The sequence below is a fragment of the Gavialis gangeticus genome, unplaced genomic scaffold (assembly GCF_001723915.1).
Source record: "Gavialis gangeticus isolate Ggan-Ray unplaced genomic scaffold, GavGan_comp1, whole genome shotgun sequence".
In the NCBI taxonomy this organism is placed as follows: Eukaryota; Metazoa; Chordata; order Crocodylia; family Gavialidae; genus Gavialis; species Gavialis gangeticus.
Window position 1 is genome coordinate 17773526 of NW_017729001.1, and position 20322 is coordinate 17793847.

Here is a 20322-nt window from a genome sequence, read left to right on the forward strand (position 1 = left end):
ATCCCTATTTGTTACATTGTAAAGTGGGTTCCTTTTATGCAAATTTGAGTTTTGTGCCATTTTCCAGGAATGTATGTACAGCATAAAGCTAGGGAAACCTGTATACTGACTGACCAGCTGATGGTTGGCTATCATTGCATCTTGTGAACAGCAGTCATCAGTGTATTGCAAGAAAACCAGTCTAGAGCAGGGGTAAGCAACCCACAGTATGGGTGCCAGAGTGTGGCATGCAAAGGCATTTTGCTTAGCGCGCACGCCTCAGGGCAGACGGCAGGGAAAGGGCTGGGGCTGCACTGCCACAACAAGGATCAGGCCCCTAGTGGCTCCCCCACTGCTGGCCCATGGCATGCTAACATCTTACAAGTTGAGGTTGTGGGTGTTTTTGGTACTCTGCCCAAAAGCATTACCGACCCCTGGTCTGGAGAATATGTAACGCTTACAAAAAATGTATTTTTCTTAACTTTCATCTGAACCTACATCATAATTTCTATGGCTACAGAAGTCCCTAAACGTTTCATTCCAGACAGAATAAAAAGGATTCAGGGAATGCTTTGATGTACTGTCAGGCCCTGATAGGAAGTCAACCTCCTATCATAAGAATAGCACGAGACTTGTAACCATTGCATTCAATACTTGCAACAGCGCTAGCTGAACGGTACTCTCATTGTTGTATGGACTCGACTCCTGTTCTAACAGCACTTGTGCTTTGGAATCTAGTTTCAATGGGCAGTTCATTTTCTCAGCTGAGCCTCTGGACACCAGCTGCAATTCTCCCAGCCTCCATCACAGAAACATTGTTGGAATACTGGTCTCTTCTATAGCCCTCTATCCCCTGGTTAGGTGGAGATTAAAAGAGCATCATCTGTTGCTGAACATCTGTTTAGGTTAATGCCTTCAACATTCCTGGGGGGTTCTCCAAAGAACAAGGATCTTAAAATAGCAAGTAGGAAATGCTTACACAGGGAAGCAGAGCAAAATTAATAATTTTGACGCCCAGGTAGAATCAAATGGAACATACTTACACTGTAAAATTAATTCATCAGGAGGGATTCAAAGCAAACGCCATTCACAATGAAAGGGGGAAAGCACTGGTTTGTTTTTGCCATCTTGGAGATGACTGATTACCACTTAATGTTATAATAATATTCCTTCAGAGTAAATTATAGGCTAGATTTTCTTTTTCTGAATTTAAAGAAATAAAAGTATTCCTTGGCAGCACTCTGGAAATGAGTTTTGAATAAACTAAAACGGCAGATAAACAAATGCATTTCACTTGGGAAAAAAACTGAAGAAAAAGTAAGAGTCAACCATTGGGTTGAATTATATTCTGTAATAAACTGAATACAAATACTGCCTAAAGAGCTCTGATGTCAAAAGACAAAGTGCAGATAATAAGCAAAGCAAAACCAATGCATGATAATTAAAGGATCTCTGACATAGCAGAAAGCTCTCCTTTCTCAGCTCTGTGGAGAAGGCCTGAGAAAATAAAGCTAGTTTCTAGGTTGCATATTTAGGTCCAGTTTGCTGAATAAATATCAACAGTTGAGAGAAGGGCAAGCCTCCAAATGCCAGTATTCATTTCAGAGGATGAGGAGCCCAGAGAGCTGTCATGTCACCAGGAGTTTTCAGGCGATTATAGCATTACAGTATTTACTTCCAATATATTAATCCAAATGTATGATACAGTTTGCTTGCCAGCTTCCAGGACTGATAATGTAGCACAACAGTTTCAGTCCTGGGTCCACTTTCACTCGTTCAGAAACATCTGAAAAATTGCACTTTTGGAATGAAATACTCTAAATTTGGCCTCCAACCAAATGCCCCTTCACCTTCCTCTCAACTGCTGCTTTTGAGCTGTGGAAGGCCAAAAAACAACCCATTTCTCCTCCATGAAAAAAAAGTCACCACACATTTCTCTTCTCCTCCACATACATAACTCAATAGGTGAACTTTGAAACTTAGCACTGTGCTTTCAGACTAATTTTGAAGTCCAGTCAAGGCTTAGTTCAAACAAACTGAACAATGAGTTACAAGTGATTGAAAAATCACTGTAAAGTATGCACAAAACTGAATTTGCTTTTATGGTCATGCCCCTTTTTCCTGACACTATAATAAACATCCCTCCTACCCCAACTGTCCCAACACTAGTCCCTGTACCCATAAACGTGAACTATCCTCTAGCTTTCAACAGTAGTGTTAACACTGCGTTCATAGTTGCACAACCTCAGCTTTTTTTTTCTCCTTCCTGTTGGCTTAGAAATGGCATTTAAAAGTTTGCTTTTTGGGAATTGGCTTGTAGGTATAGATATATTCATTAGAAGGGTTTAAGATGGGAAGCAGGGGTAGCTTGATTTCTAAGAATCCTGGGTCTCACACACGGAGTTTCTCACGGCCCTGGAAGCACACCCGCTGTTTAACACAACAAGGCCAACGGATGGACACAGCCTAAGAACCGAGCGGGACATGCCATAACACGAGATCGCAGCCTTCAAGGCAGACAGGTTATCCAACACAACAAGGACATACAATCTGGGAACCAAGGGGATATGCACCATACTGCCCGTAACACAAGATAAAAGTGGCACCAGCTAACAAGGCCTCAGAGCAGCGGGGCCTGAGTCCCAGTTTTGGGGGAATAGACTGAATTAGGAGAAGGCCCGGAAGGCTACATGGACACGTGACCACAGACAGACAACCAGCCAGAGATAGCCACAGATGAAGAGTCATCAGGAGGGAAGGAGAATACAAAAGGAGAGACTTAAAAACAACAAAGGGGCCCTCCCCGTCCTGCCCAGGTCCCTTTGTCTCGTCCCTCCCTCCCTCCCATCCCTGTTCCCCAGGTAGGGTCCTGGGAACAGGGACGGGGAAGGAGATATATAGAATTGCTTGATTTGGTAGCTATATAAAATTGCTTGATTGTTTGTATTGCTTCTTTTCTGTTATCATTGTGTATCAATAAATTTGCCTATAATCAAATGGAAAGGTTGTGGTCACTGTGAGGGTGTCCCCCCCCCCCCAAAAACAAGGTCTCCGGGTCCTAAATCCAGAGCCAACACTTCCCTTCCTCCCCACCTGCCCTGGATGTATTCAGTGAGTAGCTTAGTTTAGTCTCTCTGAACATCCAGGCGACCCATAAGTGCTAAATGTATGTAACATCTTGGTTTCTTCTGAACAGTATGAGCATCCAAACCACCCACAAACTTAGACTCCTGTGAGCCTGGGGTACAGGGTTTGAAACAATGCCTGCAGTCAGTGGTTTGTAACTTAAATCTCAACTTGAAGCCTTCAAAAACTCCTCCTCCTGACACTACTAAAAGCTAGGTCTGAAAAAGAATCATATGGACAGGACAAATAAGAGACACTGACCTGTAATGAGCTCTCTGACTTCCATGTCATTTGTTTTTCGCAATAATCTGATCAAGGCTGGGATCCCGTCACAGTTCTTTATAGCCACCTTGTTCTCATTATCCTTCCCATAGGAGATGTTTCTCAGTGCCCCACAAGCTTTGCGATGGACTTCTGGCTTTGGGTGATCTAGCAGGCCCACCAAAATAGGGATCCCTTTGAGATGCCTCACATCCTTCTTGATTTTATCATTCTCGTAGCACAAGTGCTGCAGGTACGCTGCTGCATTGGATTTGACTGGATCAATGGGGTGACTGAGCATTGCAATCACTTCAGGGAGGTCAGGGTCTCGCCACCTGGGGTCTTTGCGGATGCTGTCAATGGAGGGGGAGCGTTTGCCCAGGCGGTCAATGCTAGCCATGCTCCCTCTCTCTGGCTGTGCTAGAGGTGCTGCATAGCCACCGTGAAGGTAGGGGATTCTCTCGTCAACCATCTCTGTCTCAATAGGATCATCGTAGCCCCTGCAAAAAACAACAGTGAAAAAATACAGCAGGCTTAACAGTCACTGCATCTAAGCCAAGATTAATGTCTGGGCAATGATCAAGCATCTTATTATTATATATGTATTAGTGGTAATATATTAACACTTTCCAATAGTCTACTTCTGGTCATATTAAATTAGGCAGCATTAAACTCTCAGCAGTGATGAGAACATAGAACGGTATTGGTTTGGTAAGCAGTAAAATAATGACAGGAATCGCCAGTCATCAAACACATTGCTTTCATTTAGGTCACTTAGCAAAGCAATTATGATAGAACGGGACTGCAATTAGTAGGAAACACTGAGCTTCATTAATGACACTCCTTCTGCAACAGGCTAGAAATCTAATTAACGGCATCCAAGGTCTGGTCAGCAAGTCACTCCATGCTGCAGCTTTAACTCCAACATCATGCTGCATGCACTTTAAAGGCAGGTTCAATATATTTCCAAATCACAGCACAGAGGCCCAAATAGGCCCTCTTGAGCTATTGAGAGAAGATGGAAAAGGCAAGTTTTGAATTGAGCTCAGACAAATAATACACCATCTGCAGAACAGTCCAAGGTTAAAGCACTGGATGGGGAGGATGCCTGGGTTCTGCTCCCAGGTCGGCCACAGATCAACAGAGTGACTTCAAGCAAATCACGTCACTACCCCAGGCTTCTCTTTACCTCCCAGGAAACTCTAGAGCGGTGATTCCCAACCAGGGTGCCAAGGCACCCAGGGTACCACTAGATCCTTTGATGTCTGAGGAGATAAGCAGGCCCTGACTGGTCATTCCCCTGCCCCCACTGTCCAGTCCCTCTGCAAGGAGACAACCACCATAATAAATAAGTTAATTTTTTTAATGGAGTGTTTCTCAATCCACAAAAGTTATAGAGGGTGCCTTGATTTCAATGAGGATGCCTTGAGTCCAAAAAGGTTGAAGCCACTAGAAGAAAGTCCCCCTCCAGCAGTCATTTTGTCCATTAAGTTAGGGTTTCCATATCCCCCAACAGTTATTAACCACATAAAATCTATGCAATAAGGTCAACTGCATCTGTTATTAAACAGTAGTATTCCTGCTCACAAAAAGGGCAAAGAGATGTATAACACATTAGTTAAAATATATTCACAGACTTCCTCAAAAAGTGCATTCCACACTACGTAAGCACCCCCGAACATCATGGGTGCTGGTGATGGAGAAGTGCTGACTTTTTAGTGACAGCCACTGCAATTCCAGTCTCCTACTCCTATAAATCATCACTCTACACAACTGCCTGCCAAGATATGAAGCTTTGCCTGGACACTTGTACGAAAGACAGTTTCAAATTCAGGATTTGCTACTGACAGAGAAGGATACAGCTGCTAGTTTGGCTCAAAATGACTTGCTCTGAGGTGAGACTTGACATCTAACAGCCTACAGACTCCATTTTTAACAGACTTTATGTAGTTTATTACAGCACGAGAGACATGTAGCCAGCAGCGGGACAATATGTAAAACCCACCCACTGCTCAAGCCATAGACAACGGTGGGGAAAGCAGGATATTTCAGACACTCTCCCAGGGATCCACTTTCTTCATCACCATGCACACAAGTAAAACCCACTAGCTCATAGGAAGTCTAGGATACAAAGAGTGTGTGTATTTGCATTTTCAGGAGTAGGGCCTCCCCTTTTAAGGATGCATCCAAAAGAGCTACTACCAGCAGTGTGACTAGGAGTTGGCAGCCAGGGCACCCACCCTGGGTGCCAACTTTGAAGGGGTATAAGAATGGTAGTCGCTGCTGCTGCGGCTGCTGCTCCTGCCTAGGGCACAGAAACTGCTCGTTACATCAATGCTGCATAAAATGAATTAAGTTCATTTTCCTCAAAAGGCAGCTATGGCAGCCTGTCTAGGATTTCAACTTGTATTTTAAGCAACCTAGTTGTTTGAAACCTTCCACAGAACTAGGGCATTTACCTTTTCCTTCCCTCCCACCCCCGCCCCTTTCTTCCTCCCTTTAAATTAATGGCCTTTTTAATGTCTGGTAAAATAAAGTAACTTCTTGGAAGTTAATTGTATTACTTTTTTCATTGCTCAGTAAAGCTGACAGATGGAATGAATATCAAGAGGAATTAAGGTTACAATTGAGGAAAGACACACAAAATTCAAGACAACACTGTCGTTCTCACACACTGTGTGAGGTGCAGCTTTAAATTATCTGAAGAGTCATGCAACTGCAAGTGCAGGTTTCCCAAGCCAACCATGGTTTTCCCAACCACGGTTCTGAGTATTCAGGATTAATATTCTGTACGCCATTTTGGCTACCACAGTATAGAGTTTTGAGTAACCGTGGTTTTTCGTGATCGCATATCAGCCCGCCAACCCCCTCCCCCACAACCCCTGCTCCCCCAGCCAGCGGTGGACCCCAGCCCTGCCAGAGGAGTGCACAGTGGCGGGGAGCTGCCCTACCTGCAGTGGCAGGCCTTTCCTTGCTGCCCTGCGTCCCTCCCCCACGACCCGGTGCAGCAGGGAGCAGAGAAGGCGGCAGGGATCTCCTTGCCCACTGCTGCTTGCCCCACATTGCCCTGGTGGCATGGTGTGCTGCACCGGGCTGGCTGGCGCGCCCCACCCCTCCTCTCTCCCTCCCCCAGATAAGAGGCAAACACGCCGGGGGAGATGCTGCCGCTGTGCCCTGGGCCCACTCCATCCCTGCCCACTGGCACCTACCCCCTATAACCTGTACAAGTACCCCTAGGGGTACACCTACGCCCGGTTGACTGCACCGTGTATTTAAGGTAGATAAAAATGATTTTTATACACTATACTGTACAGTATTCAAGTCACTAACCCCATTTTTCCCATAAGCCTTTAGTTTTACCAACCACGGTTTTGCCAACCACAGGAACTTTCCAGAACCTAACTCCCACCGATGGCAAGGGAAACCTATATGTTTGTCTCTTCTTTTTCTCAGAAAGTAACATTGGTAGCTTTTTGCCTACTGCCATTTTTCTGGACAGATTAGCTACTGCTTTGGTATGATGGCTATCTCAGTCAAGCAAGCAATTTTAATTGCAGTAAAAGGGGCCTTACTACTTAGATTTTATATTCCTGATGTTATGCAGAAGGAACTATAGACTGTTAATACTTTGCAATCCTCAGGGACAGCTAATTAAACTGGTACGCTTGGGAGGAAGTGACTGGGGACAAGGTCTAGATGCATAGTGGTACAATTAAAATTTTTATGTTAAAAGCATCTCTTGCAACTTTCAGTAACTTTAATTGCTGATCTAAACTGTAAATGGAATGAAAGGTTATAAATGGGCAGGTATCCAAAACTCAAAAAGAAACTGCAGAAATCCTTTTATTGATGCAGTTATTTATGTATGTATAATTCATTACTTTCCTCAGGGTGCAATTTGCAATGTCTGGACAGCCATTACATTTTCCGTTATATAACAAAGCCATTTTCAGTCTTCATTGTGAGGAGAAAGTAATAACATTAAAATTATTTCATTTAAATATAAGGCAAAAGTTGCAAAGCAAATACCAAAATACAAGTGCAGTGAACAGGATTTTGTTTTGACAAACACTCAAAACTCAGTTTAATCTGCACTAAGGCCTTACAATGGAAACATAATAGTTCCTTGCCTCAAGCTCCCTGCCAATGCTGTGTCCTTACTGTGAGCCTAAGAAAGCAGTAGAGTGATGGAGATGAATTTTAATAATTGCCTTCTACAAACCTCCTGTCACTTGCTTGGCAAGGTAACTTGCAATTCGGCAAGGCTCAGTCATATCTACTGTCTGCAAGGTAAATGTCTATCACTTCAATTAAACCTGCAAAATTAAGTTTTTCTCTCTTCTCCCCAACTATGCAATCCAAGAAGATTATTGTTGTCTAGGAATGAGGTTTCTTTTCATTTTGAAACGAATCTTCACTTCATATTTGATCACACAATGAGTGGTTCCCTGTAGCCCAGAGCCCCCTTGATCAGACCACCTACAAGGATCAGATTTGCAAGATTCGGGCCTTAAATGGCAATGTTGCCGAATCAAAAGAAAGCACTATGCACTAGTCTATCACATGCTAGAAATGTTAAGTTCTGTTATTACTCCAGCAGAACTATTTGCAGGGTTACATTACTCACCACCCTGCAAAAATGAAGGCTTTTGAGTTAGCTGAGGATATACAGCTGCAGCAAACAGCTATGCAAGACCACTACAGTCCTCTAGCTCTTTGGTGGGGCTTTGGTTTCAAAAGGTGCCATTTATCTGATCAGCTACGCAGAAAGGTGATGCGCTCCAGCTGATTGGAGCAGCATCACCCTTTGAACTAAACACCAGAGCAAACAGCTGAATGGCTCATCCTTTATTTGACAGCTCCCTGTATTCAGTGATTGCATGGATGGCAAACTACTGGGTACAAATGTTCCCCATTCTACTGAATGACCTTTTGATATTACTATAAGCTGATGGACAGAGCTAGGATTCAGAGTTACCTCGACACATTGGAGGACCGAACCAAAACAAACCTTATGAGGTTTAATAAGGACAAGTGCAAAGTCCTGCACTTAGGATGGAACAATCCCACGCACTGGTACAGGCTTGGGACCCTGCTTAAGCAGCAGCTCTGCGGAAAAAGACCCGGGGGTTACACAGGATATAAGCTGGATAAGCTGAATATGAGTCAACAGTGTGCCCTTGTTGTGAAGGCTAACAGCATACTGGGCTGCCTTAGTAGGAGCGTTGCTAGTAGGTCAAGGGAAGCCATTCTTCCCTTCTATTTGGCACTAGTGAGGCCACATCTGGAATACTGTGCTCAGTTTTGGGCCTCCCGCTACAGAAGGGATGTGGACAAATTGGAGAGGGTCCAGTGGAGGGCAACAGAAATGGTGAGGGGGCTGGGGGACATGACTTCTGAGCAGGGATCCTAGATTTTTCTGTTGAAAAATAAAAAAAAATTTCTAATAAAAAACAAAATCCTCTGATTAACCCCCCATCTGCATTCTTCCACAATTAAAATGAAATGCTACTATATATCAGTTGAACACAATATGTTTTATTGGTATATTTACAATTTTAAAGCAATTTGGAAGCCTACTAGTGCCTCAATCATTACAATAAGATAAATCCTAAATATCTATATATTTTGGCATTTGATTCTGGGGTTTTTGTCATGGAAAAATCAGAGCTCCCCCTGCCCCCTTTACTCACCAGGATGCAGGTCCAGCTGCAGCTGTCCCCCTTGCTGTTTTGTGGTGCTGAGTAGCCTTGATATGCCAGTGCCCCTCACTCCCAAGCCACAGCCCTGTCCTTGCTGGTACCTCTAACTCCTGATCCACAGCCCCCTGGCCCTGCCAGTGCCCCTCACTCCTGATCTGCAGTACCCCATCCACACCAGTGCCCCTCAAGCTCAACCCAAAGCACCCGGGACCCTGCCAGTGCCCCTCACTCCTGATCCACATTGCCTGTGCCCACCCCCATGCCTTCCCTATGCCCGCCCCCCATAGACTTACCTGTAGAGAGCTGCAGGAGCTGCTTTCCACTATGCTGCCTGGCTGCCACGTACATGTGCACGCACACATGCACATGGCTCCCCCTGCCTGTGATCACTCTCCTCCTCCTTCCCCCAGCCCCAAGCAGTCCCTTGCAGGCTGGAACTCTCTATCCTTGGAGATTTTTAACACCCGGCTAGACAAAGCCTTCACTGGGATGATCTAGTTGGGGATGGTGCTGCTCCGAGCAGGGGCTTGGACTAGATGACTTCCTTAGGTCCCTTCCAACCCTAAATTTCTACGGCTTTATGATTATTATTATTGATAAGTGCAATAGCAAAATCAAATGCAGTTTCACTAATTAGAAAAAGAAGTGATTTCTGTTCTGCAACTTAGTGGAACTGGGATGGGAAGGAAAGATTTGTTCCCTGAATTAGCCCCCAACTAGGAGCTAGAAATGCACCAAAAAGGCCTGTTGATTCTGATGAGATCTGCTGAAAAAGGATCACCCCCAATCATTTTGGCAGCACTCTGTTCAATCTGGGAAGGTGTCAAATGCCTCCAGGACAGAGGAAGCGTGTTCTGAGACCTCAAGTCCACAAAAGGTTGCGCGTGCCTCCAAGACAAGGGAAGGAGTGGAAGAAAAGGGCAACCGTACTTTGTACCCACTGGTAATTGCTCTTGACCAGTCGAGTCAAGCAGTGCCACAGGGCTCTGCTGCCAAAGAAGCTGCCTGACTATCCTTAAGCTAGAAAAAAAAATCCTGACAACAAAAATACAAAAGCCCAAACTGTGTTAGATTTTGGCAGGCAACTGGTACTACTTACTCTGGATACTTTTTATTAGGTCTGATTCTTGCTCAGGCTTTTCAGGCTTTGCTCAGGCTCTGTTTCTACCAACCACAGCCTCCTTCAATGGGACCATTATTGCAGTGAAACAAACAGGATTACAAGTCTGCTGCCATCCCTCGAGCACATAAAGGCATTTCCTTCAAACAAGATTAACTCTTACTTTAAAGCATTTTCTGAGAAACTGTTAATATGCAGTGCACACTGTTAATAAGGACACACAAATTTTGGCCCAAAGCACCCCAAAGAGGGAGTCTCGTCTTATCCAGTGCCCACTTAACCCATCCAGAACCGTGGCAAAATCCCCTTCACTCATCAGGAACATTATCTGGAAGTTTGCCACGCAGGGCTAGGAGCAAATCTGTGAAAATTCAGAGGGCCTTGAGGTGCATTTAACCACACCTGCCCAGATTCAAAACATGAATGAAATCGAGGCAAGTCAGGAGAAGAAAAAGCCACTGTGATTAGAGTGATTCAGTGGGATTTGACAAGGAAGCTTACAAGGTCACTGGTGCTTCTCCTTAAGAACGAAGAAGGTTTACGGCTGACTGGAATAGGTCATTTGGCATCTGCACAGAGAGCAGAGGAACTCCTAGGAGCACATAAATGTGGACCCACTAAAAAAAATATTACCCCTCTGCTCTTCTAACAGGTGGGAGACCTCACAGCTAGGGACCTACTGAAATCGAGGAGGCAGGTGGCCGATTTCACGGGTCAATCATGGGACCAGCCACCATTTTCACAAGCTTATAATGGTGAGAACCCCCCATGCCTCTGATTGGCCAGGGGTGGCCCGACCCAATTGCTGCTAATTGGCCAAGAGAGTTGTCCATTATGTGGCCCTGCCCCTCGCCACTGATTGGCCAAGAGGGCTGTCTGTTGTGCAGCCCCACCCCTCACTGCTGATTGGCAGAGAAGGCAGGAGCCTCACAACAGGCAGCTTTCTCAACCAATCAGCAGGAAGAGAAGAGGTGGCCATCATCTTGGCTGCTCCCCTTCATGCCAGTGGCTCCTTCTGTCCAGTGGGCTGCAAGGCCAGGCTGCAGTGGCCTTGAGGACTGTCAGCTTCTACTGGAAAGCCAGCATTTTATTTTTAGGTTTTTGGGGGGGGTTATTATTTTGCAGACAATAGCTGCATTTGGTGACAGTGCTGATTTTGCGGTTTCTGCAGAACTGCAAATTGAGTAGGTCCCTACTCATAGCGCTGTGGGTGCAGAACAGCCCACAGAATAGGCAGGAGGCCGCATGATGATGAACGAATAGGACCCCTTGGAAAAGATCTTTCTCCTCCAGGGGCCAGATGGCAACCAACAGGCCCTCCATCAATAATTTAAACTGCTCCACAAGTGTAGCTCTCCATGACTGCCCAGGCCTCCTTCCCTGTATTCATAACTATAAGAGCTTGACACGTAGGATGCTATGGGTCTGACCAACTGCCTGTTTCAGGGGTTAAGATGGATCTTCCCAGTGGCAGACAAAATTGGCAGAGAGCTAGTGAGCTTTTGGGCCTTCCTTGAAGCATCACATAGACACAGGATAGGTTAATATGCATAGGACTGAGCCATTTAACATGCAGCATTTTATAGGAATATTTGGTTTTTTGCAACTGGTGGCTTTTGTCTAGCATTTGTAAAAAGCCACAGGACAAACTCCCAGAGATTAAGGAGACCAAGAATTTTGTGCTTTTTGGCACCTTCTGTCCGCCATACGGGGCATAAACAGAAGGACTTAAGGCAGGAGCGGGCAATTATTTTGGGCAGAGAGCCACTTACTGAGTTTTGGCAAGCCATCGAGGGCCACATGACAGGCAGCCCAGGGCAGATCGATATTAATTTTCTAAATTTTTTAGGGGCCCTGCGGGCCAGATAGAATGGCTTGGTGGGCCACATCTGACACCCGGGCCGCATTTTGCCCACCCCTGACTTAAGGACTGCACTGAACCTTGGCAAGGCTGAGGAGAAACTCCTCTGGATTGTGAAACCACATCCCTGTGTTAGATCTACTTGAAAACTACCTGGTACACTACGTTACTCAAGTTGGTGCCTGCTGTTTGAAACACGTCCCTGCATCTGTCTTCACTCACCTGTGCCGTCAGAGCTAACAAAATTGCTTTGCTGAGGAAAAGCCATAAGATTAGACAATTTGAAATTAGCAGCCTCAGAATTCTTCCTTCAGCTCGTTCCTACACAGACCTGTTCAGTACGTACACTTTTGTCCTAAGCAGGACAGCTTTTCCATGTTAACTACATTCTCACATAATTGTTACATTTAGTTTCTTATTTAAATCAGCTGGCCTGCATGGATAACTCTCGCAGCCTTGAAAACTTTTGCAGAGGCACTGTTATGAAATTAAAACCTGACAGAGGTAAAGGCCATTGTAAAGTGAGAAACTAACTACCTACACAATGAGACTAACAAGTTAAGCTTTTTTGTTCTAGAATAAAAGAAGTCATTCAACTAAGTATTACAACTTAGTTATATACATACATAATTGTAATCTGTACAGTTTTATGTATATTATTATTTTACCTTAGATAATGAAGGCAAGATAAAATGTATATGGAGCAATGGCTTGAAAACACTTTCTCTACTGGTAATAACTTGGCAAAACATAATGGTCCGACTAGATGTTTTTTTGGGCCTTAAAACCGACGAATCTATGGCCCGTCACAACGTCCCTTTACAAATAAGGCCTTAACTCAATACGTTAGTATAAGAATTGCGAATAGAAGTTTATCATTCTTGGACTTAACCTATGTTGGTGATTTTGTTCGTCTTCATATGCAATTTAGATGCAGGTGGGCATATTCAAAGGGGTTTCAACTAGGGATAAGTGATAGTTACTGTGCATGGAGAACTGCTCATTGAACTAGATGCCAGGTTTTGGAAATTTTCCCTGGGGTATTGAACAGATTTCTGTTTTACTGGTATTATTATGGACTGAATGAAGCAGATCTGTCAGCCTCCTTGGCTCTGACTGATTAGTAAACAGTGTACCAACTGGTTCCTAACATGATGGCTTCTTATAGGTACAGATCCCTACGACAACTTCCAAGTGAATGCAGAATAAGTTTTATCTTTTTTAAACTTCAGTGTTGGAGAAATAATGCAATTGCTGATAAAGTTTGCAGAATTCTGAATTTTAGGAACTGAATGAGGGGCCTCATTCTCAGTACAGATGACAGGAACAATGGGTTGACTTTACAAAACAAGCACAGCTACATGCACTGAAGTGCAAACAGATGGAACATTTGCTTTTTAACGCTTATCTGTATTTGAAGAATTTGCCAAAGAGGCATTTTTAATTCTCAATTTATATTCAAATGTAACTGGTTTAAAATTAGGCTGGTGATGAGAAGAGTGGGAATACTAAAGATAATTGTCTGTCGCATCAGATAGGTGAAGAAGAAGCTGTTTTAACTCACTCCCTCAGCTGGGAAGGGTACAGATGTCACCCACCTGACTAGTTTGTCGCCTACATGTAGAGACAGATTATTCCATCACAGGCAAAGGGTGAGAACTCACTACAGGTCTTGTGGGATAGAACTAAATTGAATCCAATAACTCTGGCATCAACGGTGGATCAGAATTTTATATTATTTTAATCTCTAGTATCAGCCTAACATAGTAAGGGCTGAGGAATGAACTGCATTTAAAAAAAAAAAAGTCTCACGCTTAGAATTTTGCTATGATTTGGATAAATATCCAAAGAAAAGTTCAGTTCATATCCAACTCCACATGGTGATGGACCTGAAGCAACTGGGCCCATGATCTGCTTTCAGACATCCTATTAGGACATATTGGGTGCATCTACAAGTGTGCTTAACTGCACAGTAATTTGCTGTGGTATAAAGCAGTCCACATATGTGACACTATTAGATCGCAGCAAACTAATTAACATTACCATAAGATAGGGTAGTCAGGGTCAGTACTATCTTATGGCGGCGAAAATAACTGCACCGAAACACACGTGTAAATGCTGACCAGGACATACATTGCACCCAGCCAGGCCAGGCAGCAGAGGGGCAGACTCCTGGCTGCCGCCTATCATAGAATCATAGAAAGTCATAGAAAGTTAGGGTTGGAAGGGATCTCAGGAGGTCTAGCCCAACCCCCCTGCTCAAAGCAGGACCATCCCCAACTAGATCATCCCAACCTAGCCACAGGGCTCCATGCACAGGGAACAGGTTAAATATATGATGGCTATTCAGCAGCCTGTATGAAAAAAAGCTTGCTCCGATTTCTAGCAAGCGTGTATGTCACAGGGTCATGCAGGTACCCTGTTCCTATGAGGGAATGAGGGCAGCTGAAACTCCTTAAGGCAGCCCAGGTGCTAGTTGCCAGGGCAACTAGTCTGGTCACATGACCAGAAGGGGGCAGGGCCTGGCCTTTATAAGCAGCCCAGGCCAAAGCCTAGTTAGCAGTTCACCTCTGGCAGCCTGAAGAGCAGCAGCTCTGCAGCAGAGCAGCCCAATCGCCCGAGTGGCTGCATCATGGCATGGGTGGAGAGAACCCTGACCAGGTCGTTTTGCAGGAAAGCCAGGTTGGGCCCAGACTTTGTGTTATAGCCAGAAGGCTTACTGTTGTGTTACAGCCAATGGGCTTATGGGTCTGTTGAGTTATTGTTAGACCGGAGGACCGGGTGAGGCTGTAGGGGTGGAGGAGGCCTTATTAGGAGCTCCCCAGAGAGGTGGGGTGCTCCCAGTGCCGGAGGGTGGTGCTACATTGCAGGGTGTCTAGATCCTGACCCCAAGAAGGGACGAACAGAATGAGAGGCCCCGGTGAGGGCACCGTAGTTTGGGGGTGCAAGACCCCGGCCCTGAGAAGGGCAAAGAAGATTTCGGGGCCAGGCATGGCTGAGGCCACCTGAGCCCCACTTGCAAGGAGCACTAGTGAGAAACCCACAGGGGCACGTGTTAGGCCCCAAAGGGGGGCCACATGAAGTGAAGCCCAGGGTAGATGCTACCAGAAAGATGAGCCCAGAAAGGGCGAGTCCGTGATTATAGAGAGCCCAGAGAGGGCGGAGAGGAGCCCCAGGAGTGGGTGCATATTTGAGGGAAGCCCCACGAGGGGGCGGGTATAGAGAGAAGCCCTGGTGAGGGCACGTATTGAAAGAAGCCCCAGAGTGGGCGCATATTATTGATAGAAACCCCAGGAGGGGTGCGAACTGACAAGAGTCCCAGAGGGGCTCTACCGTGGTGGGAACCCCGAAGGGTCAAAGGGGCCAGGTAAGGCTCAGGCCGCCTAAGCCCACTAGGGACGAGTACTATTAGTAAGCCCGAGAGGGCTAACGACTAGAGGGGCACTGGTTGCGTGACAAGCCCAGAGGCGCTAGAGAGAGGCGCCAGTTGCGTGACAAGCCCAAGGGCGCCTGGCAGGGCGCAGAAAGGAAAGGGACCAGATAACGTCCAGAAGAGCTGCGAGGCTTGGGGTGTGCTAAAGGGGAGGTAGGAGGCACGCATAGCCCATAAGGCTGGGGTGCACCTGGTCACTCCATACGGAACGGGGACAGTATCAGCACAACACTGTGTACAACGGGATCAAAGGCAGCCTCCCATAGAAACTTTTATATATACCAACAAGACGCGGCGGGTGAGAAAAGAGGGTGCTGGATCACCTACTTGACACTGCAGGGGGCGCTAGAGGGATCACGGCCGCTCCTAGGCCCCACTCCGTGACAGTGCACCTATCACAATTGCTACTGTGGTAAGGTTGACAACTTCAGGTAGTAACCTCAAAAAACCAAACTAAGGATTGAATGGAACACAAAAAATAAACTTCCATCTCAATGTTCAAATGTAAAAGATCCCACCAGTTCATATATGAGGCACACTGGCTGAACTAGGTGGAGCAGCTTCTACTGCTACTGCCATGACTGTTCTGCACTCTGAGGATTTCATTTTCAAGTGCTATTAATTTATTGCTGTCCATGGGGTAATAACTTTAGTTTTAAAATCAAAAAAGTAGAGAGAGAAATAAAAAGCTGTAACCAAGCAATAATTACTCTCATTAAACACAAAGCACTATGTGTTGTCATTATCTTCTTATAGAACAGTTGCTTGTCCAAAAAGTAGGTTCACATAACTGTTTAAATATTTCTTGGAGTGGTTTGAAATAGCTGAGAGTAACCACTTTATGAAGTGGGCCTCATTCACTTCCCTCATGTTTGTACAAGTTAAACTTTACTGCTATGCTCAGATTAATTACTTGTCAAAATCCCTTGATCATATTAAATATGAAAAAACAACAAAAGAAATGCAAAACAAAAACTGTAAATTGCTCCAATCAAGACTGCCATGGAAAAATAAATCAAAGGGATGCTTCAAATGCATTAAAAATGCAAATTGATAGGTTCAATGAGTATATATGCTTATTTATCCTACATGAAACGTTCAAAATAGTAACAAAAAATTAAAGACTGCTCTTGCCTGACAGCTTTTAACTATGGTTGCACAATATAAGTTTGCCTGGTGGGAGAGAGAGAAAGAGGAGCCACTCAAGTTTGGTAAATCAATCAATATTTCAGTACCCAACAGCTGCCAGATTAGTGTTCATTTCAGTCCCCAGTGTATGCGAGAGTGAGAGCAAGGGCTAGCCTGAGACGGCAGGCTTGGATCACAGGGAATTTCCAGAAGCTCCTGTGCAGATCTGGCGTCCCTCCCCATTTTTCTGTGTTGCTGCCAAGTTGCTGCTTTAATGCATCATTAAAAGGGCCTTCAGAAGCTGTGGAAATAGAGGGTGCTGTATTCATAATTCACTATTTTAAATATGAAATAGTGGAAATTAAGCCCATACCAAAAACAGAGAGCAGGCTTGTCTTCAGACTAGACTAACCTGGACGAGGGGTGGAGGAGAAGCACATGAAAAATGAGTCTAGCTTATAGCCAAAAATACTGTGCAGGAATGCTCAGTGTTTAATAAGATAACGAGTGACTTGCATCTCCAAAATCCCTCGCCCTCAAACTTGATTTTTCACACAAAAGCAAGAGGCCGCTGCTACAAAGCCAACATGTAGAACGTCAGGTCCCGAACACCTGAAAACTGGGGCTGACACAAAGCAGAACATCTCCCAGGCAGGTGGCTTGGCAGAAGTCATTTGCAACTAGTCTCCCTAGTTGTGTTAAGTGTAATACAGGTGCTCTCTGCTTCCCTTTCCGTGATTTGACAGTACTAAAGGATGACCTGATCTTACAGACAGTTGACATTTTCCGCTCAGATGCTGAGTCCTTTTATCAAGTACTTGGATTCAACCGGGAGCAAACCATGCTGCGCACCTCACCAGTGCGTTCCTTTAACAAGATGTTCCTCGAGCCCAACGGCAGGTCAGGACTATAACCAAGCAGTTGTTAGCTTTAGCATTCCTGTTTCGCAGACAAACATTCGGGCCCTGTCAAAATTTTCACACATCGCAAGTTCTTTTTTCCCTTTGTTAGTATGGGATGGGGTTCGGGAGGCAAACACAACACAATCACAGACTTTCCCTTTAAAAATAAAAATTCAATGCGGCCTTTTATGCGAGTTTAGGAAGAGGTATGCTAAGGTGCCCTGCATTTTGCACAAGAAGTCTTCCAGACAGCGAGTGCACAGTGTTCACAAAGAACCGGGTGGCTGTGACAGGATGGAGGTGGTCTGTGGCGATGAGCACTCTCCTGTGTCCAAGAAATTGTTCAAAGGAGTCCATTCGGACTCCCCGGCCCTCCGTGGTCAGGGGAAGGGCAATACGAGAGTGGGTGAGAAGAGGCAACATTCAGGGAGTTCCTTTGGGAAAGCCTGGCCTCACACCCAGATTCTGAAGAGGTTGCAATCCCGAGTTAGAAATCTTGGGTTTTTTGCTTCTGTTAGATTATTCTGATTTCTTACAATTCCAAATGGTTGTTCCCTTACAGAAAATGACCATGCTGACTGCAATTGTAGCTGCTTTTCCTGCAAACTCATTCCAAAGGCTGACCCAAACCATTACATTTTAACCTTCTAAGTTTAATTAGGAGGGAAAAAAATTGCATTACACACATTCATCAGCAGGGAGTTTACCTTCCTTTGTGAGGCCTCCCTCTCTCAGGCACCCCTGCAGCTGTCCTTCTGTTCACAGTGGAATAATCTGGATCCAGTTCATACCCTTCGTCATCAACCCCGAGGCTGCGGTTATCATCCTCCAGTCCATAGGGCTCTGGCTGGAAACGTTCTGGCTGAGAGCGATTCAAGTCAACATTGCTGCCTGTTGGCACTTGGGGTTGGGCCACGGGACCGTAGTTATCCCGCCTACTTGGCAAAGTGAAGCTCCCATCCTCTGGTCGGTAACTGTTTCCTGGAACGTAGGCATAGCGAGGACGGTAGTTGACACCACGGGATAGACTGCCATAGTTATCAGGCAGCTCTCCATAACCATCATGGCCAACATAAGGGCGGTATTGCCCATCATGGCCATCAGGGTAAGAATCATTGTAGCTATTATAAGATCTGGTTAACGTGGATGAAGCCTGGGGCGTGATGTACCGCTCCCCATTCTTCATATACCTCCTGTCTATTGAATCTGTGTAGCTACCCATGGGAGATGAGCCATCCATGGTAGGCAGGCCATCAGGCCCCAGTGGAACCTGGCGCACTGTTCTAGTGGTGACAGTCTTGACCATTTTTGTGACCTGGAAAGAAGAAACCAAAATAGATATTAATATTTTCCTCCTGACTGGTGGTGGTGCTTAAGTTCTATGGGGACTTAGAGGGAAACTCCCAATGGTGAGATCTAAACTAGTCTAGAAAAGGCACTAGAAAATATTCCTGAAGAACAGCAATGGAGACTCAAGATACTAAACTGGCTAAGATTTCATAAAAGCACTAATGGTTCCATTTTAACAGAGAAATCAAAGAATAAAACGAAAAAAGTTGTAAAAATTCTATTTATGATTAAGGATCCATCCCTCTCCACTCTTCCCATCACTCGGGGTAATAAGTTATAAGTATACCCAAAAGAACATTGGTGGCTCCCTGTTACTCTCATGGCAACCCATGTAAAATGTTGGGGGCATCAGTAATAATGAAAAACTTAACTGCAGAGGTAAGGCTGTACCTATCTACACAAGCTACCACAGACCACAACTATCACTAACTACCACAAACCGTACCTATCTATATGAGGCTCTGCAAAATTTCAGGCAGCCCTTTGGAAAGCATATTTATGCATGACATTTATTTTTATATGATTTTGTCTTCTTATAAATCTTGCTTTATTACAACCCTAATGGCATTAAATTATGTTCCAGAATCCTTTGCCTGTGCCCTTTTAGCCAGGAGTCTGAAGCAGAGGAGACGGACAAGCATCATCCCAACCTTCAACTTCTAAAGAGAAGAGCAAGAAGGGAGGGTGGTTGCCTGTCCTATTTGTGACTCCTGGCTAAAAGGACAAAGCAAAGGATTCCCATCTCAGAAGGTGCATCACTTCCAAGAAGTGCTTCCTTTGTCATATAAGGACCAAGAGGTGAATGTGCAGCGAACCCCCTAGTTCAGGATATTTCACCAATGGTGGCCAGTAAAAGCTGCTTGAAAAGAGGTACAAGAAACCTTCTACTAGGCAGTTATTAGACCTGTGTGAAGTGGCTAGTATTAATTTCGGATTTGTATCTGGCCGATTTGGGGGACAGTGATTCGATTCACTGATTCGAATCACTGTTCCGATTCGATTCAGCTGAATCTCTGAATCAGCCAGGCCGGGCCCATCTTCCGCCTGCTCTCCCAGTCTGGCAATGACTGTCCTGCCTGCCCCTGGCTCTTTGGGGAAAAAAACCCTCGACTCAGTGGGTGCTGCTGGGCGGGGGGTGATCCTTGCTCCCTCCCACTGTGTGTGGGGCTCTGCATGAGCCCCCCAACCCCTCCCCCGCTGTCCCAGCGCCCCCACGGGTGCCCCACCCGAGCCAGCTCTGGCCCTTTAAGAAAGAAAAAAGGAGGACCGCCCCCTACTCACTGCTCCTGCAAGTGTGGGGGGTGATCTCTGCTGCCCCTCACTGGCCCACACCACGTGGGGGCTCTGCACAAGCCCCTGAAGCCCCAAGGCCGCTGCAGGAGCGGCGAGTCCCAGAGCTTTTCTTGGCTTTTTTTTTCTTAAAGGGCTGGAGTTGGGCCAGGCCGGGAACCCATGGGGGG

At 45.5% G+C, this 20322-nt stretch overlaps 1 protein-coding gene across 9 annotated transcripts in view; it reads right to left on the minus strand.

Moving 5' to 3' along the window:
• ARVCF (armadillo repeat gene deleted in velocardiofacial syndrome) overlaps nucleotides 1–20322 on the minus strand; it is a 521911-nt gene that overhangs the window by 144719 nt on the left and 356870 nt on the right. For all 9 annotated transcript variants that reach the window (XM_019506985.1, XM_019506983.1, XM_019506978.1 and 6 more), the window contains 2 exons: nucleotides 18220–18827; nucleotides 3367–3866 (listed from right to left, as the gene is read on the minus strand). In XM_019506985.1, the coding sequence (XP_019362530.1) occupies nucleotides 3367–3866; nucleotides 18220–18827 (1108 nt within the window). The remainder of the gene's footprint in view (nucleotides 1–3366; nucleotides 3867–18219; nucleotides 18828–20322) is intronic.